This window comes from Peromyscus californicus, unplaced genomic scaffold, assembly GCF_007827085.1.
Source record: "Peromyscus californicus insignis strain IS unplaced genomic scaffold, ASM782708v3 Scaffold_8__1_contigs__length_139910024, whole genome shotgun sequence".
Lineage (NCBI taxonomy): Eukaryota > Metazoa > Chordata > Mammalia > Rodentia > Cricetidae > Peromyscus > Peromyscus californicus.
Window position 1 is genome coordinate 21,396,453 of NW_026294606.1, and position 26,561 is coordinate 21,423,013.

Below are 26,561 nucleotides of genomic sequence, written 5' to 3' on the forward strand. Positions count from 1 at the left end.
AACTGAATCCTGGTCCTCTACAAGAGTAGCCCATGCTCTTAACACCGAGCCATCTCTCCAGGCTTAGGTCCAGGTGGTGTTCATGTCCATGCTGCACAGTAAAACACTTCACTCAAGTCAGGCTCATCCTGATGTGCTCCCCTCACGAAGCATCAGCTTGGTGACTGGCCTCTCAATTTCACAGGAGGTCTCAGAATCCATGGACAGTATCTACCCAGTACAAGCCAGCCCCATTCAGTGCATCCAGTACAACCCAGTCCCATCCAGGCCGTGTGAATCTAAAGACAGGTATACTAGTGCCCGTTCCCATTCCTCCCTTGCTCCTCAAAGTATGTCCTCTTTCATGCCACCTCCACAGCCAAAATAACCATGACAAGGATGATGATGATGATGACGATGACAATGATGAAGAGCCAGCAAAGATGAATGATCTGGATCCACAAGGAAACAACTGGAATACTTAGAGTCTATTGTCCTTCCTTCTTCCTCCCAAGTGGGATTCACAGTGATATGTACCCAGGGACGCTAAGTTCGTTCAAGCTGAATTGAATTCATAGAACCTCGGATTGGTATTCCTATTTTTAGAAGGTGTTTCTGCCACAAAAGAAATGATCTAGCCTAGGGTGGTGCTAGCTCACACCTAGCACTCATCCTTAGGCCCCAGGCGACATGCTGTTTGCCACTTTGGAGGTAGGTAGGTGCTGGAGTGTAGACTTGGAGCATCAATCTCACCAAACAATAAACACTAGGAATGTTTCGTGTAGAAGCTGGGACCGCTGTATTTTATTGCCTGGGCTACGAGCATAAAAAAATGAGTTTCGATTTTCTCCCTTGAATAGTGTGTTATGACTTAAAGACACACAGCCCTCAGTACATACAATTTTATATGCTGTTTATTGTGATGATATGGCAGACTGTTTGGAGCAGGAACTAGAGATCCAGGATGCATTTTAGACAGGATATTATTCGATCTTAAATAGGAGAGAAACTGGGAGGCTTCATGGGGAAGATCAGACAACTGTCTTCCCACCTGCCATACTGGTTTGCCAGGCCCCTTTGCAAACACAAAGAAGGCAGCTCCTGAGGTCATGACAGCCAGCCATCATGAAGTAGATAACAGAGAGAAATGGACTTTTAAAACAGGGAGCTACGTCTAGCCCAGCCCTTGGTGCTCAGTGCTGGTTTCCATGGCTTCATTAGAGATTTAAGCTGTCACCATCAGGAAGAGCTTTAACTCCAGCTCCTAATTCCTGAGCTGGTGAGTGGTAAGGATCAGAGGGCAGCGTGGCTCTGTCAGCCGATGTCTTTATCTAACCCACACACCTCCAGTTGGCACCTGTCACTGCTCTGAGACCCGCCCGACAAAATCCCTGAAGCAAGTTAGAAACAATAGTTTCCAGGAATGTGGAAAGACATTCTCAGGATCGTTTTTAACAAAAGAGTGCATTCAGGCCCCTCTGCATCCTTCACATGTTAACTTTAAGTTGCTACAGATGCACACACGAACATGCTCATGCTTGCACTCCTGACACAGGCTATTCCTGTGTAGTTACCTCATCAACAGGGTAGTGCATTCAGAGGCTCATGGATACTCTGCAAATAGGACAGATTACAGCTGCCAGGTCCAAGATTGAAGCCAGGTGGTCCATGGCTGAGATGGGGTCTTAGGCTAAGTTTAGTCTACAGAAACATCCCTTGGTATATAAATAGCCCTGGTTTAGATAAATGTCTACCACTGGCCATTGCTAAAGATTTGGTCCCCCTCTGGTGGTATTGTCGGAAATACTGAGAGGTAGTGGTGGATCTTAGTGGGAAGTTCTCAGGTCAGCTAGGGTGTGCCTTTAAAGAGAATTATGGGACGACTCCTTTCTCTGTTCCATGGCTGCCATGAGGGGAGAAGCTTCGCTTTCCCATGGGCTTCCTGCCATGATGCGTCTTCCACAGTGTGCTGCTTCACCAGAGTCTAAGCTCCCGGGCCAACTGATCACAGTTTGAAAACCCTGAACTTTCAAGTCAAAATAAATCTTTTTTGTCATCTTATTACCTTAGGTATTTTTTTTATAGAGGTGGAAAACTGATTAAAACCTGGAATTTTTATTTTAATAGTTCACATTTTTCTTTCAGAAGAGACAACAAAATGGTCTTTCATTTCAATACAACAGGAGGCTTCATCTCAATAGTGATGGCTCCTTCATGTAAGGGGCTTTTCATTCCACCCTAGCTCCCAAGTCTCCCTGCTAACAATCTTGTAACTGCCTGCTTCCCTTTTATACAATTATCTCTCTGTCCTCCCATGCACTTGAGGTCATGGTCCCTCTTCTAGAGCCATTTTATGCTTCCTAAGTATCCCTGAGATGAATTCTGTATTCTACCAACTTATATGTTGAAGCCTTAACCCTCAGAATCTTCCGGAATGGAGCCAGGGTCTTTTTAGAGGGACCTGATTCTGAACAAGGCTATTAGGATGGTGGGTTCTAGTCCAATACAACTACTGTCCTTTTAAAGATGAAAACACACCTAGGGAGAACGCCATGTGAAACTGAAGGCAGAGCTGCCTATAAAAACAAAGTCAAGGAACTGCCCCAAATTTCCAGCACACCAGTGGTTATGGGGTTGGGGCTGGGAGGGATGAGACCATAGCCTGCAGAGCCATGGGCCTGCCTTACAATGCAGTCAGCCTGCAGAAGGAGTCAGTCCAACATCTTACTCTCAGACTGCCAGTCTCCAGAGCTGGGGACAATACATTTCTAGTGTGTAAACCAATCAACTGGTGACACCTTGTCACAGCATCTCCAGCAAACAAATACTCCAGATGGCTTAAATCAAGCCAGCATCTTCCTTTGATCACAGAGAGGATCAACAGGCAAAGATCTCTAACATGGGCCATGTTCAGCATAGGGAAAGGATTCTTCAAGGAGAAAGTCCCTTTCTAAACTCAAACATCCCCCATTCCCAGCACTTCTAACATAGCTGTGTCCAGTCACAAGCTCGGCCTCTGTCCACTGTGGCTCCAGTGGCTGCTGAAAGACTTCTGGTCAACCACGATGGCAAAGAAGTTGAAAGTTGATCTCTGAATGGGTGGTAGTATTTTTAGTTGTCAAAAAATTACCTTTATTGTGTGTGTGTGTGTGTGTGTGTGTGTGTGTGTGTGTGTGTGTGTGTGTGTGTCTGGGGTTGGGGGGCATGCCATGGTATGCATGAGGAGATCAGAAGGCAATTTGTGGGAGATAGCTCTCCTTCAGCAATGTTGGTCCTTGGGATTGAACTCAGGTCATCAAACTTGGCTTCACCTTCACATGCTGAGCCATGCCACTGGCCTGGAGGAGGTATTTTAACAGAGAAGAGAGAGGCAGGCTGCTCTAACCCTCATCTACTGCCAAGATGGACATAGGGGTAGAAGCTCCTGGGGCTACTGTGAGGCACCTTCTGCTTTCTTATTCTTCACATGTTTTTCTCCCCATTGGATCCAAATGGCACAGATGACCATGGGCGAGGCTAAGTCTGTGGATCCTCTGTTGGCAAAGCTGGAATGCTGGCAGTCCCCCAAGGGGCTGGGGGCACAGGCTTTTTATGGCCAGAGTCAGTTCACGTTTCAGCGTTTTAGCTCCTTTGTTCCTGACAACCCCATTGGCAGTGGTCCCTCACCAATCACAACACCAACACAGTCACCTCACCAATCAATCAGCACCCCAAACTGGAAATAGAAGGGAAGAAACATGCTAGGAGGCCACTCTGACACGGCACTCTACCTATGAACTTTGAGAAGCATGGCTCCATGTCTCATTTTTTTTTTAATGGTAATGTTCTTGAAGTGTTAAATTAGATTGGAAATAAAAAAAATTGAGTCATGTGGATGGAACATCATGTTGGCAAGGTGACCCCTCTTAGGGATCAAGTTCAAAGCTCCCTAGAAGACATCCAGAAAGACTGTATCACGGACTTTCACAGTGAGGTTGGTCTTGGTTGGAGTGAGGGAATATCCTGAGGTTTCTATATTTCTCTTGACTAGGGGCCACTAGGGAGAAAAGCATTGCTCATATGACTTGGATAAGGGAGCCATAGACCAATGGATCTTAAGCATTCTCATCAATAAGAATCTCAGCATGTCCTCCACATGTGCCATCTATGTATGTATGTATAAATGTATGTATCTACCTACCTACCTACCTATCTATTTAGACAGAACCAAATATAGTCTTGGTTGGCTTTGAACTTGCTGTGTAGTCTAGGATGACACTTTGAATTTCTGAACCTCCTGCCTCCATGCCTCCATCTCCTAAGAGCTGGGATTCTAAGTGTGTGCCACCATGCATGGCTGTGGGCTATCTATTTATGGCTAATAAATAAACATGAACTACATCATGAGTGTGCCAAGCACATTATAATGAGATATAAATAAAGAAGTTAAAAAGAAGGAAATAACAAAAGTAGAAGGTCTACTGCCTCTGTCCCACTCCCCAGGGGACAGACTGGTTCATCCTGCACTTACTGCAGTGTCCTGGAATCCTGAGTCTGTATACATAAGGAGCAGCAGCAATGCATACCCTCTCATCCACATTCCCATCTCTGATTAGAGCACTCCATATGTCTCCAGCCATGGCTGACTGAAGCACTCATTTGTTATAAAGAGAATCTTGATGATTTCTTGACTGAGTTAGGAATGTCTGCTCCACAGCACCAGCAAAACAAAGCTAATGGAAGTTGCAGGGGTGACTTTCCTCAGCACTGTGACAAAATACCTTCCAGAAGCAACTAAGGGGAGGAAGGGTCTCGTTGGCTCCCAGTTACAGGCAGGGATGCATGGCTGAGGTCATGACAGAGTGGACTCCAGTCCCTCCAGGGACTCCTCCCATCTCAGTGGAACAGGAAGCAGAGAGCTATAGCTGGAAGTAGGCTATGACCCTCAGCAACCCATTCCCTCCAGCTAGGCCCCACCCACTCTAAGGCTTCTGCAACCTTCTGAAACAGCACATCACCTGGAGGCCAAGTGTTCAAACACTCATGTCTGTAGGGGATACTTTACATTCAAACCCTAACCGGAAAATAAGAGTCATGCTTTTAAGGTAGAAACCCTCCTTCCATGCTGGAAGGTTCTGTAGAAATTGACCTCACTGGGCTTGGCTCACTGTCCCTTACTCCCACTCCAGGACTGTTCTTGGATTGTTGCACTTTTTTTTCTTATGCTATTAAAACCATCAGGCTGAAATGTAGCTTTCTTTCTTGCTCATCCCGTGAGACCCACACCATGGTTGGTCTTCAGTAGCTCTCCTGGATTCCCAGCAGTATTTGTGCTTTGGAAAAGAAGAAGGGTTGGAAGAGGGAGAATTTCTTGGACAAAGATTTGAACATAGAGAACTTTCTCAAACACAGACAGCCCTGTCTCTTTGTTTCTTCCCCTTCTGAGTTTTATGGCCATGGCTACCAGAGTATTATGGTGATGAGATATGGTTGTGTGCTCAGCATTAAGAGGCTGGGAGTGTTCTCTGCTTGGGAAGATGATGAGATACACACACACACACACACACACACACACACACACACACACACACACACAGAGGTAGTAAGAACAAGTGCACAAGAAAGTGTATATATGTGTATTCTGATATTTTTGTTCTCCACTTTTGAATACTGTGTTATACAATGCCAAATCATATCAGTGTTGACTATTTCACACAGTCCTGTATCATTACCACAACACTCTCTGGAAGAAACCAAGCTAATTATAAGAAAGAAGCTATATATAGTAATACGCAGTAATAGAAAAGTAACTAAGACCATAACTGAAGTTCTCTAAGCCTGATGTCCCCAACTGTAAATTGAGCATTAAACATGCCTATCTTATAGGAAATTCAAAGAAAAAAATGATTTAATATATGTAATGTGAAATGCTTACAAGCATTCTCAAATAGCAAGTATTCAATAAATGTTATCCATTAACATATAAACTTAGACTTGGATAACAAACCTACATGAGAGTTTAAGACATTACTACAACACAAAGCTATGCCTATGTCTTTAATAACCATATACACAACATTCATGAAGCATCACAGAGTAGCAAGGAGGCATCACTACCAAACACTTGACTACATAACAGAGTGTGCTTGATTGTTTCCAGAGTTAACCAAACCACAACTCCTTTACATACAGTCCTAACACTTCAGCCCTAACCCCTGAATCAAGTGAAATCTCCAAGATTTGGCTTAGTGAAGGGGAGGGATGACAAGCCACCGTAGGGACAAAATAAGATGCTACCAACTGGCTTTGTGTGCAGTATGTTGCTAAGAGACACCAAGAAGCAGGCTGGAGATGGAGGCTGTACACTTCTACTGTAGCCACAGAGCCTGTCCTGAGGTCAAAAAGGCAGGGGTGCTGCTCTCCTACCTGGTGAGCTTGGTGCCAATCTGCTGTCTGAGCTCCAACCGCTCCTCATCAGTCTGTCTGGGGAGGATGTTCTTTTCTTCCAGCTCTCGCTTAGAGGGCCTGTTGCTGAGTTTGATGGCTAAGGAGTCCTTCCTGCAGACCTTCATGGCCAGAGAGCCTGGAGGAGGGAGAAGTTAGTCAATTAACAGAGACACCCATCTGCCTGGATGCCTATGAGGCCAACCATGGGTGGGCTAGGAAGCAAAAGGCAGGAAGATAGACACAAAGGGCTTAATACCCAAGAACATTAAAGTCCGAGTGCCTAGCACTATTGCCATGGTCAGGCTTTAGATACCGCACAGGCTGTGGGACATACTGGGAGGGAAGGGGAGCCTGTGACTAGATCTCTCCCTCCAGAAATCCCCAGCATGCGGCAACATCACAAAGGAGGACAAGACCTGCTTTGCAGTGCCATAGAGGGAAGAGGACAGAGAGGAGAGAGGTCTCAGCAGCTAGGAAAGACTTCACAGAAGAGGGCTGCTGCCAGGAGACAGCACATTCCTATAGGGCACAGGCTTATGGGAATCCATATCTGCATATGTTCAGTAGTGACAGGGATGCTAGGAACCCTCGGGAGACAGACAAGCGCCCTGGAGCTCAGGGCCTATAAAAGGAGATAATAATAATGCTGTGTGGTCAGGGTGGAGTCATTTGGGGTGAGAGCAGAGTTGAGGACTGTGAAATGAACACTTGTCTAGGACTGCTCTTTCTTTTGAACATTCAGGTTTCTGAGCACCCCGGACTGCTCTACATCTGTGGCTTCAACTGGAGTTGGTTTTGTTCTTTAGGGAACAGCTGGAGGTATTTTGGGGTGTTAAAGGTTAGGTGGCAGTCCAGAGGTTGGTACTGCCATTTAGCTGGCGGAGACCCTGGAGGCTGTTAGTCACACTGCAATGCTCAGGACCACCGTCACAACAAAGAACGATGTGGCCCCAAAGGACAATAGTGCTAAAGTAAGAAAGCCTGGACCAGAGTCTTCTCCTCTCAGGCACCACAGGGCAAACAGGCTCGGCGGCTGTTCCCTTCCACTCACGTGCCATTGCAGCATCTGACCGCACCTCTACAGTCCTGTCTTCCTTCTCCATCATCCCCCATTTACCAGTCAAATGGGACCATGTTGATGCCTTGAGACTATTTTAAGATAGAGATCTGAGAACACATTCTTAGCTCTTTGCTGGGAACACACTATACAGTCAACAAATGGCTGCTGTTACGATAAATGCACTTGTTAAACAATTGGCCCCAAGCCAGCTATAGCTATCCTTACACCATCCAAACCTTAGTTATTCATGGCCAGAGTGACAGATGACACTTGAACATGATAGGATGGATACACAGTACCTAGGTTTACACATGTGGAACAGATTTTTAGGCTCTCCCTCCCCTGACCCCTTGTTGTTCGAAAAAGAGGGTTACATTTCAAGAAAGCAACCAAGGCAGAGGTATGAGGTCATAGCATAGTGATGTGTATAACTATGAAGCTGGATATTTACTCTCTCTCTCTTATTACTGCTAAGGAAGTGGGGCCTCTAGAAGTCACTCGAGCTGCCCTGTGACCTAGGGCTCAGTTAAAAGCATATATTCAGACAGCTGTTCTGCGCTGGTTCTGCAGTACCATGCTCCCCGCCACCACCATGAAAAGTCTGCCTGCACGTACTGGTGTACAGTGAAGTGTCATCATCCTCTTCCTCCTCCTCTTCCTCCTCTTCCCGTGCATACAGGCAGGATGAGTCTTCATAGTCGGATTCATGAGGCACGTTTTCCTTATTGTCATCACATTCAATCACAACAGTTGGCACTTGTCTTATTTCCGGAAGTCCCAGGGGTCCTCCTTTTGTGACACTGTCACTTGAGTGCAAACCAGAGCTGTGGTAAGAAGTGGAACAGGGGACACGCTGCTCGGAGCTGCTTAAAGAGAAAACAAAAGAGGAAATTCACCTTAGCCCACACGTCCCATTCAGGCCTTGGAGCTGCTTCAAAATTCAGTTGTCCCACTCTCAGAGATAAAGATCCTCTAGGCAATGGGATCCATTGCTCATCCTGCTGCTTGTCCTATAGCTTGTCCTTTTAGGATAGTGCTTTCCTGATGGAGGCAGAAGTATGGGATACAAGAACTCTGCATGGATGGACGGTGGTGCTGGGTGCACAACCATTTATAGCCACTGGATGGCGCACTTTGAACTGGTTAAAGCAGGGCTCCTCTGCAACCCACCTATATCCTAACTGGGGTAAAGGATTAACTTGATCTCAAGTGAGCTAGTAAGTGAGGTTCTAGTTTTCAAAAGCTATGTAGAGCAGTGACAGGTACTGAGAGTGGAGAATAATTTGAAATGGTGTGGATGGAGATGAAGTTGAAGAGGAGAGCTGGGATGAATAAAAGGCTGAAGCCTGTGCTTGGACATCAAGGTGGACATGGCCACAGACCACCTAGAGGAAGGTGTTTTCCAAGGATGGTGTCAGGGTTCAGCAGGCAGTCACAGGTGACATTAGCCTAACTTCCTGCCCCACCCTCTCGGCCAGTTTTCTAAGAATGATGCTCTCGAAATCAGTGCAGGTTTAATATATTTTCAATTACAAAGATGTCTAAAGCATCCACTGTTAGACAATTACAAAATGAATGCCATTACAGTTTCCTAATAGAGCCTATGTGAAGATCTCATAGCAACTTGGAGACCCTCTGTATGAAGTCCAGCAAAAATAATGGGAATATGGAGGTTGAAACATGTCATTGTTTCTTTCTTCCCTCCCTCCTTCCCTCCCTCCCTCCATCCCTCCCTCTTTCCCTCTCTCCTTTAACTTTCTCCTCCTGCTCTTTTTATCTAGTGTTGGGGACTGAACCCAAGGCCTCAGACAGGCTAGTCAAGTACTCTACCCATGACATATATCCCTGGCTCAGGTAAGATTTTTATTCCTTTTCAGTGTCATCAAAAATAGAACTTGTACACACATTTAAAGATTTCTGAATATGGGAAACTCAATATATTTTTATATCAAAAAGTATTTGACATTCATAAGCAAATGGATTGTGAAGGTATATTATATATCAAAGCTTTACACTAAAATATTTTTTCTAAAGGAATCTTTCTATGCTGTAAGAAAACATGAGTCCCCTTTGAAGCTTTCAATTATGTTTTAAGTTATTGCTGTGTCTAATTTAAATTCAATTAACTTCCTTTCACCGTTTCCAAAGGGTCGCTTTTCTCTCTGCATTTTCCACATCACTCTTCAATGACACAAATGGGAAATCCAGTTAACACCATATGAGCTACGATGTTCAAGGCAATGAACTAAATCAACTTAAAAACAACAATTACTGAATAGGATGAATCATGTATTTATAAAAAAAATGCAGTTTTATTAGAGATTAGTAGTTTGAGATGGCCCATTTCCCAGCTAATTACATAAAACAGCAGTGGGAAAAGCAGGTAGGTAGAACACGTGATAGATGGTCTCCAGGGTGACAAATACAATGCTTAACTATAAATTGGACTGGGTGGGCACCTCACTGCTTTGCCCTTCAAGGCAGCCCCTCCTATGGGGTAGAGATGGTGACTAAATCCCAGCCGTGCGCAGATATCTTCCTCGGGTATCATGGGGTAGGGGGGGTTGGCGGCAGAGACAAAAATGTAATTCCAGGGCTCGTGTTTTGTTCCAGCCTTGCCTTCTCCTCTCTCCACGTTCATAATTAACTAGCATGGTTCCTAAAAGGCATAGAGCTTAGGAGAGACATCTTCGAGTCAGGGATGGGAAGCAGATAATAGGTATTCTTGTTTGGTGTGAGGAAACCTTGGAAGCTAGAAAACAAGAATGCCTTGAGGCAGGAAGCTCCAAAGTGAATGCAAAGGAAGAAGCATGGGGGATAAAAGAGATAAGAAACCCATTGCTATAGGTGGTGTGGTAGTTTGAATGAAGATGGCCCCCACAGGTCAGATATTTGAATACTTGATCCCCAGTTGGCACAACTGTTTGGAAGGATTAGGAGGCGTGGCCTTATTTGAGGAGGTGTGGCCTGGGGATGGGCTTTGAAGTTTCAAAGGCTCACACCATTCCCAGCTAGCTCCCTCTCTGCCTCCCACCTATGGATGAGGATACGAGCTCTCAGCCATTATTCCAGCGCCAGGCCTGCCTGCCCACTTGCCTGCTTGCCTGCTGCTACGCTTCCTGCCATGATGGCCATGGGCTATAATCCTGTGGAACCATAAGTCCCAACTGAAAGTTGCCTTGGTCATGGTATCTCTTCACAGAAAACCACAATGGGTGGTCTGCGATAAAGAAGGGGCTGTGATTTCTCCTTGAAGACAGGACTGTGAGATCAGGAACAGAACAGGATTTCACAGGAGGGCGCCTCACTGCATTGACAAGTATAAAAGCATCACCCCACCAGCATTGCCAAATAGGGACCCCCACAGAGGTGGTTAACAGCTGCCTCCTGGAGACATTACAGACCCAGCTGGAAACCGATGCTGGCAGGTTATCTTCCTAAAGTATCACTCCACCACGTGCTAGAATGCCTCAGTTTGCACAAACAGGAATAATGTTTTCCAGGAATCTATATGAACCCATCAAAATGTGTGAACATATTTTACTAATCAATATCCAAGCTGGGGGATGGGGGTTGGTTGTTTGCAACTCTGATCTTAGCACTTGGGAAGCTGAGGCAGGAAGACTGAGAGCTCCATACTCGCCTGGGTGACATAGTGAGACCCTGTCTCCATAACTGATCAACTATCTTCTGAATGCCCAGTGTGTGCCAGAAAAGGAGCTGAGAGGAAGACATACTCTGTGGAGTACCCCGGAAGAGCAAGAGGAGATAAGAGTGAGCAGGAAGGAGGCTAGGAAGGTCAAGGTCATGACGGGACTCCACCTGGGGACATCAAGGCTTGGATTTGAGCCGATATTGTCCCCATTTGCTCTCTCCTTGATATTGGGCAAGTTATTCAGTGTCCCTGAGTCTCAACTTTCTCCAATGCAAAACTGTGTAAATCATGCCTTTTTGGGGTGGTGGTGTGCTAGCTGGCCCTGTTAACATGGCCTTCAATGAGACTCCCCACCCCCTTGTTAGTTAAAGGAATGATGTTCCAGAAGATTTCAAAACATATTCCGGTCAGCCTACCCTCCACCGGTGTTGGGGCAATGTGTCAGCCCACCCTCCACATGTGTTGGGGCAATGTGTCAGCCCACCCTCCACATGTGTTGGGGCAATGTGTCAGCCCACCCTCCACATGTGTTGGGGTAATGTGTCAGCCCACCTTCCACATGTGTTGGGGCAATGTGTCAGCCCACCCTCCACATGTGTTGGGGCAATGTGTCAGCCCACCCTCCACATGTGTTGGGGTAATGTGTCAGCCCACCCTTCACATGTGTTGGGACAATGTGTCAGCCCACCCTCCACATGTGTTGGGGCAATGTGTCAGCCCACCCTCCACATGTGTTGGGGCAATGTGTCAGCCCACCCTCCACTCGTCGGGGCCATGTTCTAACAAGCACATATAATTGCCTTTCCCATGGGAACTTTGAAGGGCTCCCAAGTCTTCAAAAGCAGCAATACAAATGGAAAAGGCAGTTAGCAGAGTGTGAGCCATGCTATCCAAGGCCAAGAGACACACCCAGGACGTGCAGCATCTAACTGAATGTGGCAGCGAAGGGAGCCTGTGAGAAGGGCAGTCTCAGTAGTGCTGATTTTGTATGATAGAGTTGCTCCATAGGTTTGCTTTAAGATGTCCACTGCCAAAGAAGAGTAAAACCTACATGTTCACTGAGCCTCTCTTCTCCTCACCTATGTGTCTATACAAAGCTCACCACATCTATACAGTTGGTGCTCTTGGCCTACAACATGTTCCTAGCTCATCTTCATCTCTTCTATTCCCATTTATCTTTTATTACTTGTGTCCAAAAATATCTTGCCTATGTTCACAGAAGATCTCTCAGTTGTCAAAATTATAAGCATCTATTTGCTTACCATCCCTCTGCTCTGGTTCAGATATGGAGCCCCCTCCCCCTGAAGCTCACGTATTAAAAGCTTAGTGTCTTGTTTCAAGCAGAGTTCAGAGGTGGGCTTCAGGGGAAGTGACTGGATTGTGAGGGCTCCACCTTCACCAGCAGACTGGTCCACTGTAGACTCACAGTCTGAAGAGTCTATTGGGCAGCTGTGGAACTGTGGAAGGTGGGGTGTATGTAGATGAAGAGGGGCCCTGGGAGAGTATCTTCAAAGGTTGTCTTGCCCTAGTCCCTTCCTGTTTACCATTCTCTCTTCTTCCAGGTTGCTATTAAATCAACACTGTCTGCCTCATGTTCAACACCACTTGTCTCAGGCTCTCAGCAATGAGATCAGTCCACCATGAACCAAAACTTCTAACAGTGGACCACAGTGTGTCGCCCTTTAAACTGTGTGCTAGTTACTTTTCCTATCATTATGACAACATAGTTGATGAAAGAGCTTAAGGAGGAAGCATGTATTTTGGCTCATGGTTTCAGAGGGCTTAGTCTGTTCATGGTTTCTTGGTCCCATGCGCTTGGCTAGGAAATCATAGTGGTGGAGAGCAGAGCAGAGGAGAAGTGTTCACTTCATGGATGACTGGGAAGCAGGGGGTGGGGGGAGAGACAGAGAGAGAGACAGAGAGACTATCTCAATACACACTCATATACATACTCTCTCTCACACACACACACACACACACAAATAACACACTTACATATGCACACACCCTTGCAACTCCCCACCACTCACACACACTAACACACCATTAATGGATAGATCATAATTAGTTTTTTATAAACTGCTAGTGTATTCAAAGAAAGTCCGTCTACAAGCATCAGTACATAAAAAAGCACCAGCATCTCCCCCTGACTTTGCAGCATGAGGTCAGAAAGCATCTCTCTCCATGTGACTGAGGAGGAATCAAAGACCAGGAGGTCCAGCTAGTGATTGGTCCACAACTTCTTGGCTTCATGTCCTACCACACCTACTGCTCACAACAGTCAAGCATGACCTAAGACATTTACAGAAACTTAGAGACAAAGTTAGGTACAAATACCATGACTGATTTCACCCCGAGAAATGGAGAGTACTAGGAAGGGGTAGGCTATGGGTCAGCCTGTGCATTGTTTATGATGTTACTCATCACCTATCAAATCCCAGACAGTTTCAGAAATATGCATCATTGGTCCCTAAAAGGACAGAGGACAGGCAGAAAAATGAATTCATTAAAACCCATTACAACTTTTGGAAAAAGGAACTCAAAATACACCCTTTACTCAGGAAGGCTGAGTGCCCTAGCCTATTTAGGGAACAGCACAGCTTCCTGCTGACTAACGTCCATGGGGAAACAAATGCTCTAATGGTGCATTTCTTATCTTAGCAGCTAATCCTGGGCCACCATACAACGTGTACTTACTTTCTTAAAACGAAGCTGATGAACTGTTTTCTTGGGCTTCAGTGGCTATTTCTGTCATTTTTCAGCCTCAGGCTCTGCAATTTGTAGCATAATTTCTCACATGTTTTTGGTCTCTGAGAGGAAAGGGCTGATTGCTCTCTCCCCTCTGAAATCTCTCTTTGTAACTCACTCGGATGAAATTACAGCTCATTCCTGCTAGAGCTTAATTTCATTTTCCATGTCATATTTGTGGGTAATAAATTTTCCCTATCCTTTGAGGGAGATGAATGTCTTCTTGGTCCATTTTAATTATAGATGCATGCCGGAAAGCAACATCCCTTTATTACACGTTTTTCTTTAGGAATGATGTTACAGTTACCCTCAAAACCTTTTATGGAGATTAAGGTTTTAAAATAGTGATTTTGTTTGATGTGAGCAGGCATGTATTTGTGCAGGTACATGTGTGTGCATGTGGGTTTCTAGTAGTCATAACTTTAGCTGCTGTTCCTCAAGAGACATCCAGTTTGCTTTTTGTTTTGAGACAGAGTCTCTCAGTGGCCCGTGGCTCGCTAAATAAACCAGGATGATTGCTTAGCAGGCCCCAGGGATTTGGCTGTCTCCACATTCCCAGCACTGGAATTATAAACACGGACTATGCCCGCCCTACTGTTTGTCTCTTGAATTCAGGTCCTCACCTTGCAAGGCCAGGCTATCTTCTCGGCCTATGACAGTGATTTTTAATTTCACAACTTGCTCTCAATTCTTTATGTGCACCTCAGGGATGTTCATTAGCTAGTAATCCCCCACACATGGACGGTGGGTACAGGTCTTTCTACCCACCAGCCTGTGGCCATTCGATTGAGACAAAGTCATATCTGGAAGCTCTCTCAAAAGGGGATTTGCTGATGAATGACCCCAACTGCTTGCTGATATTTCCATTTTAATTTCTTTATGAATCACTGAAAATAGGGTCAATATCTTAGTCCTTTCCAGTATTAAATATGAATGGCTAGTCTCTAAGTCTCTAACTTTTCAGAGACTAGAGAGTGATTCCTTGGAAATACATAACCATCTGAGTGGCCAGAAAATGAATATCTGAGAGGGGACCACTATGTTGTGCTTCTATTTGTCATTTTTGCAGGTGTTTTTGGTGTGGTATATGTCCATGTCTGTGTGTGTGTGTGTGTGTGTGTGTGTGTGTGTGTGTGCATGGATGCATATGCACATATATGTGGAGGACAGAGGTTGACATTGGGCATCTTCCTTTCTCTTGACTTTATTTATATATATTTTTTTCAAGACAGGGTTTCTCTAGCTGTCCTGGAACTCACTCTGTAGAGCAGGCTGGCCTTGAACTCACAGAGATCCACCTGCTTCTTCCTCCAGAGTGCTGAGATTAAAGGCGTGAGCCCCCACGCCCAGCTTGACTTTATTTTTTGAGACAAGGTCTCTTACTGAGCCCAGAGCACATCAGTTCTGTTAGGACTCGCCCTTGGGTTCCAGGGATCTTCCTGTCTCCCGTTCGGCCCCAGTGCTGGGGTTAGAGACATGCCCTGTGGCATCTAGCTTTTACGTGGGGGCTGGGATCTGAACTCAGATCCTCACACTTGGCTGGCAAGCACTCCAGCAACCGAGCCCGCTCGCAATCCCTGTAATTTTGTTTTTCAGACAGGGTTTCACAGGGTGGCCTCGAACTTGGAATCCTTTTGCACGAGCCTCCCTGGTGTCGGGATTACAGGTTTTTGCCACCATGACCAGCTTTGCCCTATATTCTTTATCTGTATCCTACTCGATTGACAGCTGAGTTTTCCAGACTTGTTTGAATGGCATTCTTGGTGGAGGTGGGACAGGGAAGAGAGGATACAGCTTTTCCTTTCCCACTGGTGAAGGGGGTTCTGCACATGGGCCTCTCACTACAATAGGACCATTTCACAACTTCCCCAATGCCTCTACATTCAGTATTCAGTTTGAGAACATCAGGCCTCCCGTTTTTGGCAACCTCTCTTGGCCATTGATTTTCACAAACGAAGGTCCTCAGGCTGTTCTAGGGAGACCCTAAGGACAAATCCAGTCATTGTCCTTGTGAGCTTAACTGCTCATGAGAACCCAGGTGACAGATAATTAACATGCAAAGCGGGGGTGAGACTCTGAAGGAAAATAGGGCAGGGGAGTGGGAGGAGAGCGATGGTGACAATCTCTTACCACCTTAGGCTAGATAATGGTAATGGTTGGTAATCTCTCTTCCATCTCCAGCCTGCTCTCTCTGCACACCTACTTACCTACAACCATGTGCTATACTCATCCAAATCATCCAAAGACAGTTGTACCACCCAAGTCTAGAATTCAAGCCCACCTGTACGTATAAACTCTCACTCTGGTGCTCTTTACAGAAAAGGCATTTTAAAAGAACAGGGGGGAATGTAGGACCATCTGCTATTCTTGCTTTTTGTTGGAAAGATCATCAGACCCACTGTTGTGAATGTGCTGTGTAAATCGCATCTCATACCCAGCATGCTTGTAGGAGGGAAAATTCAGACTGGGCATTAGGGGTAATAGTAGGCTTTGTTGGCTTTCTAGGAGAAGGTAGACACATAGTTAGTAGAAGGAACTCTAGGCCTGGGATGAGAAGACCTAGGTCATATCCCTACTGTGATCATATGTTGTCTTCATTTATGAGCCCAAGATAGTAATCATACCCTTCTTAACACTGCAAGTGTGTGTGTGTGTGTGTGTGTGTGTGTGTGTGCGTGTGCGTGTGCGTGTGCGTGTGTGTGTGTGTGTGTGTGTGTGTGTGTGTACATGCCACTGGGCCTGTGTAGAAGTCAGAGAACAACTTTCAGGAGTCAGTCCTCTCCTTCCACTATGTGGGTCCCAGGGATTGAACTCAGGTCATCAGGCTTGGCAGCAGATGCCTTTACCTACTGAATCATTTCACTGGCCCAGTCTGCATGAAATTAGATTTGAAATGACGTGTTTTTATGAGACACAAGGAGGACCACCCATGTTAGCTGTGAGGTTGTTTTGAAAGATGTTCCCGTGATGCCTCCTTAGCATACCTAAGTAGCAGCATGAAAATGTTTCACGTGCTTATGTTTATTCTACTATCTGGAACTCCTCAGATGATGGGGAGTAGAGACCCACCTTTTCCTTTGGTCAGACTAAGGCCTATGGTATCTGTATAAACACCACATGGGATTTAGAGACCTGATGGAGAGAGTCAGGCCCTCCAGTCCACTGCTGAAGTCAGTAACGTTTGTTTCCTTCTAGTTCCATGACCTTGGACAATACCTTGGGGTTTCCACTCTGATAGGGGAAAATCAGGATTTTATCTGCCCCTTAGTGGTATTCTGTAGCACAGACAAGCTCATTTAAGTGTATTAAGTTTTATCATTACCTTCAATTGCCCAGAGAGAATTCACAAAGGCCCCATCTAGGAAGCTAGGATGGGGTACTTTATGGGTATCCCCGGTTTTTATAGTTATTTGGCCAATAGGAAGAGGGCCAGTGAACACAAACCATGAGCACTAATGTCTATTTGATCCAGAAATAGTCAAGTGCTTAATATCAAAGAGTTCTGATGTAATGGTTTAAGGTAGATCTGATGGCCTTCACCTGTTAACCCTCAGGGACATTAGCAGGACTCTCGAAACCATTGTGACACTTTAGGTGACCACAGTGCTGCTGAGTAAACAAACCATGGATCTAGGAGATATAACGAGAAAGGCTCAAGGGCTAGGTTGGAACCCGTGTATTAACGGATAACTGTTCTGGAACTAAAGGAGGGGTGCAAATAGCTCCCTAGATAGAACCCAGTATGAGTGTCCACTTAGCCTCCAGAATGCCAGTCTGAGACACTGCAAATCGGGACTCTACACAATAGAATCTGGGTGACTCGTCATCATGCAGTAGCCACAGCAAACTCCTGGGCATTATGCTAAAGTTGCTTTTGAAGAGGCTTGGTAGCGCCACCCCGAGAAAGCCACTGTGGATGCTCTAGAACAGTGGTTCCCAACCCAGAGCCATCTTGTCCCCGGACAACTTTCCATGTCCAGAGAGAGTTTTGGTTTCACAGCTGGAAGAGATGTTGCCATGTACCTAGGTGTTGTCTTATTTCAGTTTTCTGCCAGCTGCCTGGCTGGCTTGCCCACTGTGCAGGGAGGGGGAGTCTTGCTCACAATGAGATCAACTTGCACTGAGACTATATCACCGCCCCCGGAATAGTAGTTAAGACTGAAAAACACTATGTGTGGGTGGCACTTAAGGGTAAGTCTATACCTTCAGATCAAAGAACTAACCTGAAAGAGGAGGTTGGTAAATCTGGCTTCCAAGAAGCAGGGGCAAACGTTGAGCCAGAAAGGCCTGAGATTTTGAAGTTCTCTTCTATGGACAAGGAATACTTTTCCCCAGAAATGCGTTGCATGTAATGACATGTGCCTTCCCTCTGCTACAAACAAAATACAACTTCAAATCCATGCCAGCTTATCAGTGAGTCACACTGAGACCTTAGGAGTTTCATTTTGCTAAGGCAACCAGTCACGTCTGCTATTTGCCACAGGGCCCCCAGATTTGAGGGTGAAACATTACAAATATAAGCCAATGCAGTCAATATTGTATGTCACACTGGTAAGGCTGAGAGGAACCGTGGGACCACTAAGTTCAGGGCCAAATATTATTCTTTAGAATTTCCTGTGACCTTGAGACAACATGAAGGGAAGCAGCTAATGCCATGAAGTGGATCTGCCCTAGGGCTTTAAGTTGAACTAGTTTCTTTTAAATGTTCAAAAACAATCATGAGACCATCGAATTTTAGAGATTGAAGGGATTTTGGGGGGTATGCTGCAGAGTTCAATTTCTTGTGTCCAATTTAAACAGGATTCCTTTTTCATTATTCTCAACAGGCAACAATTTCATCCCTGGCTAACATGAAGAAGCAAAAAGGGATGGTATAAACAAATAATAAGTTATGTGTCTATATTTATTAACATTTCAAACAAAATATTGTGTCTTTTGAGACAAATTTCCCTGTAGGCCAGGCTATCCTGGAACTTCCCACGAAGCTGAAGATGACCTTGAACTGGCACTGACTCTTAGTTCCACTTCTGAGGGCTGTGATTATAATCTGTTCCTTGTTTCCCGTAGTGAGGGGATCGAACCCAGGTCTTTGTTGATGCTAGGTAAGCCCTCCACCCACAGAGCTAGATTCCTACCCACATGTTTTACTTCTGTGTGTCTGTCACAATGATTGGCATTCGTGCTCAACAGGAGCTGCCAGGAGTTGCAGATGACAAGGACCTTCCTAGGGTAGGTTGACCATGCTTCCTCCGGACTGTCTGTGTTAAAACACATTTACCTCATATCTGAGCTGAGGTAGAGCCATTCTGTTTTTAATAACTTTCATATCAGTATTAATAACTAACTTCAATATGTGCGGGGTGAAGTTATTGATTGGGACAGGCCCTTCATATATCACATGAGCTGTATGGATGTGTAGGTACTAGTGAACCTGCTGGACTGTGCTGTGTGGATGTGTAGGTCACTAGTGAACCTGCTGGACTGTTGCTGTGTGGATGTGTAGGTACTAGTGAACCTGCTGGACTGCTGCTGTGTGGATGTGTAGGTCACTAGTGAACCTGCTGGACTGCTGCTGTGCGGATGTGTAGGTCACTAGTGAACCTGCTGGACTGCTGCTGTGCGGATGTGTAGGTCACTAGTGAACCTGCTGGACTGCTGCTGTGTGGATGTGTAGTTCACTAGTGAACCTGCTGGACTGTTGCTGTGTGGATGTGTAGGTACTAGTGAACCTGCTGGACTGCTGCTGTGCGGATGTGTAGTTCACTAGTGAACCTGCTGGACTGCTGCTGTGTGGATGTGTAGGTCACTAGTGAACCTGCTGGACTGTTGCTGTGTGGATGTGTAGGTCACTAGTACCTGCTGGACTGTTGCTGGCAGATACCTTACCATTTTGTTCCTGCTGTTCTTCCTTTCCCCTGTTTCTTTCCTCCTCCTCCCCGTCCCTCCCCCCAGACAGGTTTCACTGTGTGGTACAGGCTGGATTCGAACTTGTAATCTTGCTCTGCCTCCTGAGTTTGGGGTTTACAGGTATGCACCGTCTCTCCTGTTCAAACTTTCTTAGAGGTCTCTAAGTGCTCTCACCAGTGGTGCTGAGGCTCTTCCTCACGTGTGATTACAACCTTCTATTATCACTCATTTATTCTCATTTTCTACGGCCAACCTTCTAAAAACTTGGAGCATTAACTGCCAACTTCAGCCCCTTTTCATATGGAAAGTCTCATTCACCCATTTGGAGAGAGTGTACTGCTACTTCCTCTGAAGTGACTAGAATGTTCTCTCGCATCATCCGGCCACCCTTCTCTTTTAGCTAACAGAGAAGACGACCCTGAGGCGCCCCTCCCCTTAGACAGCCGAGAGTCCTCTTGTAAGCACGGCTGCCGCCCTGTACCCTTCGCAGATGGACTCACTCAGCCTGACCTCCCAGGGATTTCAGGCTCTGCTGAGACAAGCTCTCCTCTCTGTTGTCTTCATGCTCTCCCAGCACCAGACACAAAATCCGCTCCACAACAGCTATTCAGCAAAGAATTGTTGATGGATCTTCCCACGGCTAGGGGCTATGATTAGAATGTGTTCCCCCCAATCCATTCACTAGAAACCCAGCCCCCAGTGCAGCCATGTTGAGAGGTGGTTAGATCACGAGGACTCAGCTTTCACGAATAGATGGTCATGATCAAGGTGGTAGAGTCCTTATGAGAGGACATTCATCATAAAACAGATGGAACCCCATTTCTCACCCCTGACCACTCTCACCCTCTCATCTCCCCCTTTGAGATGACCCAGAAAGGAGGCCCTTGCTGGATGCTGGAACCATGATCTTGGGCTTTCAGCTTCTGGAGCTAGGAAAGAATATGTCCCTGTTGTTTGGGTCACCCCGTCTGTGGACCTCTCGCGGCATCCCCTGGCAAACATGTATATTAACCTCTGAGTGGGCCTCACTCTTTCTCTGAGAACTGCGGTGGGGAGGGGGAGAAGGGGCAGGTGCAGGGTGGGATGGGACTGCAGCAACACAGGTGAGGGCAACAGAGGTCTGGGAGAGGGAGTGTCAGGAGCAGGGGGCAGGGCGGCTGATGCAGACACCTCCACACGGCAGAGTGGATAGGATTTGCTGACAGTCAGACATGGGGCTTGCCATGGATGACCCTGGGTTTCTGTGTAAGCAATGCTAGGTACAAACCTGCCTTTAATCAAGGAAGAAAAGACTTCTTTAAAAACACAGTCCTTTGAGGACCTTTCTAGAATCCCTTCATATCCCACTTCATTTTGCCAACAGGAAATGAGAGCACAGAGATCATCGAATGGATTGACCTCAGAAAAGTGAGTGGCTGGCCGAAATCGAAAGTCCAAGTTCTACCAGGAAATGCCAATTAGATCACAGAGCTTATTGTAGAGAGTAGAACTAAAAAAAACCACCACATAACACTTAAAATGGTAAAACGTCACTTTTCAAAAAGACGTGAACCACCCATGGAGAGAAATAAAGACCGTGTAATTCAAGGAAACTGGTGAAAGTGCACACACACACACACACACACACACACACACACACACACACACAGAGTCTCCAACAAGACTGGATCAAATCCATTTGCAATGTGCTTTTTAGAGGCACCGGAGAAAAATTTTATGTGCTATATAATTTTGATTAGTGCTCACTGCCGTTTATTGGACATTTATGGTATGCTGTGCAATGATCTGACTGATTAGGACTGATTAAATCATTTGATCTTCACAAAGAGCCCTAATGGGGCTGGTCTGTTAGTGTTATCCTTGTTTTATGGACGAGGAATGAGAGCCCTTTGAGACAATGCGACACACTTCAGTTCCCACTGCTGATAAGCAGTGTGTCTGAGATACAGATCCTGATTCTGGAACACATTCACTCGACCATGAGGTGAGACAAATATGAACCGTCTTAGGGACTGTGGATAAATACAGACCATGCAAGTTTTTATTTCCTGTGCTCTATGCCCTTACCCCCAAACCTGGTGAGCCTAAACTATAAATAAACTACATGGCAGGGTCAGATGGGTAAAAATCTGAGAAGATTTAAGGTCATCTCAGAGGAACATGCACAAGATGTCAAGAGGTCTAGAGAAGCCCTTATGTAGAGAACACTACAGGTATTTTGAAAGATTTGAAAGCGTTTCCTGGGAAAAACAGACCAGAATTGAGGCTAAGGAAGTCCGTGTTACACAGGGAAAGCTTTATCACCTAATCAAACTATCTCCAGAATGAGAATGAGGGATTGGAACTCATCAGGGTCCCCAAAGCAGGGATTAGAGGACAATCAGAAATGTGATATGGACAGGGGTTAGTTGTCTATACTGCCTTCAAGTTCCCTTTCACAGGCAAGATGACTATTTATACAAAAGTCGTGTCAAGACCCAAAGCTGTTTAGTTCCTCATTTGATTCCCACAGTGACACAGCATCAGAATCGGATTACAGTTCTGCAATGATGCTCTACACGAGTCAGGGGACAGTGATGGCCCCACTGTGGGAAGCCTCACGGCTCTTCCCAAGCACAGCTGTCACATTAGAAATAGTTCTTCTTCTTGCAGTATCACTTGGGGTCCCTGGCAACTGTCAGGCGGACAGGGAGTAATTCCTTTTCTGTGAGACTTGGACAGGGGAAGGCTGACACCATGTTGGAAGTTTCAGGTAGTGAAAGGGTGAGAAGCATTACCTCAGACAACAGTTCTCTTGTTACAGGACAAAGAGGCCTGTGACCTTGTTCTGCTCTTAGAGTCCTCCCCAACTCCCAGAAGGCAACATGGACGCTTAAAAATCTCTCCAATTTGTATTTATTTGAGAAGAGGATTTTCTCTCTCAGGACATCTTGCAAGATGATGGATGTGTTGATTCTCTTTGTCCTGCTGCTGCTGCTTCAGGAAGGGACCCTGTGCCTTGGCCTGCGTGACAGTTGAGGAGGCACAAGGAGGCGGCAGGGCTCAGGGTGGTGCAAAGTGTGTAGATAGTCCCTGTCTCCTCTGTCCTGGTCTGCTCTCTTTTGATTCATTTTATTAAAGATTCCAACTCAGTACCTCCAATACAGAGGTACCGTGGCTCTAAACTTGAGGGAAACATTCCACAAATACCCACAGATACTGTGAAATGGCGTGTTTGAAGTGAAAATATGTTTAGTAATACCCTAATATGCTATTTCCAGTATGTCTCTTTAGAAAATCAGAATTTATCTGAGTCACAAAAACTGATACCCTGAACGGTGGTCGTAGTAACCCAAAACTCACACGGATTGACGTGATTAAGGAAAGGACTGATGTCTTAAGGAAAGAGCTACAGGAGAGAGTTAGGGACATGGGGTAGAAAGACCCAGGCTTGAAGGCTTGCTCCCTCAACCTGCTGTACAGGACACTGATTTTTAAACATGTCTGTGAAAATAACAATTCTTTTCAGAGTCACTGTGAAGGTGTATGAGTGTTTTCCTGCGTGTATATGGAACACATGCATGTCTGGTGCCACAGAGGCCAAAAGGGGGCACCAGATCCCCTAGAACTGGAGTTACAGACAGTTGTGAGCTGCCGTGTGGGTGCTGGGAACCAAATCCAGGTCTTCTGCAAGAGCAACCGGTGCTTTTATCCACTAAGCCATCACACCAGCACTTCCCTGAAGCATCAATTTTTTATTTCTTTTCATTTCCAATCTATCACAAATGGATGTTTTCATAAAATGCAATAAAGTTTTTTTTTAAATGAAGCCTTCTAACATTCAACAAACAGACAAAAAGATCCCATCTAATTGCTATAAAAGTATTGAAAAGTGTGTTCTTAATTTCTGCAGTGTGGGTGCAAATGGGTAATGAGCATTTTGTGAGGCATCCTTTGAGTAGGTGGCATTGGGGAACTTACTCAACCTTTCCTAGTTTCTTTACTCAGTTTCCCTAGTGATAGACATAGTTGACAGTGCACATGTGTGGTATTTCAAGGTGTCACTCCAAGTTTAAGCTATTATTGCCCTCATTAACAATACTGGGAGTTGGAACCAACGGCAAGGGACCAAGGTAAATTTTGTTGTTTTTCTTTGGCAACATGGTAACTATTATCAAAAGAAATCAAGTCAGAACTGTTAGAGGCAACAGCTTCCCTTGGAGGTAGCTATTTAACAGCATATATCACTTGGCTGGGAGGCAGAAAGGTGACCCATGGTAAACCTGTGTTTGACTCTCTACTGTAGATGTACACTGAGTCTTCTAGACCATGATTTTCCCATCTGTGCATCGAAGTAGACAGCCATCACTACCCTTGGCGATAAACCTCCTCACCTCAGATGGAAACACTTTCTCCCTGTCTTTAGGGAGCTTGGTTGAGCAGTGTGCCTTGGAGTCGTGTTGGGAAATCCCAGACATCAGGCACAAGGTAAGGTGGCTGTAGTCCCGGCATTCCACCATCAGGAACGGTGCCATTTAAACCATTTTCAACACCACAGAACATTCACAAAATATAAAATTATTCTCTCCCCATTTGCTCACATCAGGGCAGGGGAGACCATTTATTAATGATCACACGTGCACATTATTTCTCAAAATGGCAACATTTAGAGAAATGATATGGCCTAAAGTGAGCATATGTGTACATGTTACTCCTGTGTGTGTGTGTGAGTGTGTGTGTGTGTGTGTGTGTGTATGTGTGTGTGTGTGTGTGTGTGTGTGTGTGTGTGTGTGTGTGTGTGTGTATGTGTGTGAGCAGGCCGGCGATGTCATTCTTTAGGTACCTCCCACTTTGTTTTTTGAGACAGGTTGTCCCTGGCCTGGAACTTGCCAAGTAAGTTAGGCTGGCCGGCCAGTGAGCCCAAGGGGTCTGCCTATCTCTGCTTTCTCGTTGCTGGGACTGCAGGCATGTACCATTGTGACTGACTGTTTTTATATGGACTCTGGGGATTGAACTTGGGTCCTTATGCTTGCAAGGCTATTCCTTACCCACTCCTCATCTTTTTCAAAAAGTAAGCGTGATTACTCAGTAGTTTGACAATGGAAATGTACTACTCCCCATACCTCCCTTAATACTTAGGTTTGACATGACTTTCCTCGGAAGCATTTTTATGTTCTTCGAAGGGAAAGGAATGAGGCTTCACACTCTATCATCCCCAGCCTGACCCACTCTCAAGCCATCCCCTTCCCACTGTTACCTTTCCAGCCTCTGCATGGTCATAGCTAGTGTCTTGTTCAGCTCGTCGATCATCCTGCAGCCCGAGGGGTGCATGGACAAGGTGCCGGTGGAGGACGGGAGGTGCTGGCCATGGCTGCCATACTGCAGCTGGTGCTGCATCTGGGATGGCAGGACGGTGTGGTGGTGCTGGGCCACGGCCTGCTGGCTGCTCTTCTGGGCTGCGTAGGATGCCAGGGAGAGCTCCGGCCCCCCTACGGGCATACAGATCAGGACTTTCTTTGGAGGTAGCGGAGGCGACAGTTTCACTGGCAGACAAGGCAATTTCACAGGGGCGCCAGGATCTGCGGCAGAAGGAGGGTGGGAAGCAGATGTGAGATGGGGAGCATTTGATGAAACCCAGAACATCCTGTGTGTGCACCTTGGGGCCACAGGCACAGAGATAGGCCTCCTGGATACCATGCATCAACTTAAGGCCTCAGCAAAGTGTGAACACTACTCAGTGAACATTTACTAACTTGTTTCCTGGCCAGACTACTCTGGAATCTGGAGGGGATGGGAGATGGGTCTTAGGGTCCATCAACCAAGGCTCCTCAGCAGCCCAGGTAGGGTGGCATCAGGAAGGTGTGTGCCAAGGAAACATGAGCTGATAAAGAAACCTTTCGCTGGACCTACCACGATGACTACATTGCCACGTGGGCTCCACTATACATTTGTCATTGTTAAAGTAACACATCCTTTCAGCTGACAGGGTACAACTTGCCTATACTGATGCGGGACAGAAGCCAATACTATGTTCAAGTCCCTCCCTACAAGTGACCATGCTGCCATCCTTAATTCCTTATCTGTCACTGATAAGTTGCTTTGTGAGACTTAGCGGTTGCAGAACCTGACTCAGGCCCACCAAGTAGGGGTGAGGTGTGAGCATTGTTGCTGGGCTGGTGGGCCCACTCATGACCAACTACACTAAGTTCAAGCTGTAGTGAGGGGCCTTCAGGGATGGAGGAGTTCATCATACACACCTCACACACACAACTGATGGTAATTATATATTTTCCCAATAACTTTGGTCATGAACAAAAGGTCGTGCACAGCAAACCACCAGAAAGTGGCCCCTCTGGCTAAGCCCAGGCTTATGAACCAGCACTTGGAGAAAGCTGAGGGAGGAAGATTGCAAGTGAAATCCAACCTGGGCTACAGAGAAAGACACTGGCTCAAAAAAACAAAAACAAAAGCAAAAAAACTAAAGACCCCCCCCCCAAAAATCCAAGAGCTTGGTAGATTCGGAAGGACAAATATTGTATATTTTATCTCATATATGAAGCCTAGATTTTAATTTTTATATGTGTGTGAGAGTCTGTATGTATGTGCATGTGGTGAACATGTGTGTGACTGTGTGTGCATGTATTTATGAGCATGAGTGTGCATTTGTGTGTGCCTGTGTTTATGAGCATGAGTGTGCATTTGTGAGTGTGTACATGTGTGCATGTATTTATGAGCATGAGTGTGCATTTGTGAGTGTGTACATGTGTGCATGTATTTATGAGCATGAGTGTGCATTTGTGAATGTGT

General features: G+C 45.8%; 1 protein-coding gene across 9 annotated transcripts in view; it reads right to left on the reverse strand.

Annotated features, from left to right (window-relative positions):
• Positions 1-26,561, reverse strand: part of Phactr1 (phosphatase and actin regulator 1) — a 483,448-nt gene that overhangs the window by 41,401 nt on the left and 415,486 nt on the right. For 6 of the 9 annotated variants that reach the window (XM_052728473.1, XM_052728478.1, XM_052728474.1 and 3 more), the window contains 3 exons: positions 25,012-25,333; positions 8,081-8,331; positions 6,385-6,541 (listed from right to left, as the gene is read on the reverse strand). In XM_052728473.1, the coding sequence (XP_052584433.1) occupies positions 6,385-6,541; positions 8,081-8,331; positions 25,012-25,333 (730 nt within the window). The remainder of the gene's footprint in view (positions 1-6,384; positions 6,542-8,080; positions 8,332-25,011; positions 25,334-26,561) is intronic. The other 3 variants (XM_052728475.1, XM_052728479.1, XM_052728477.1) reach the window with 1 other exon arrangement.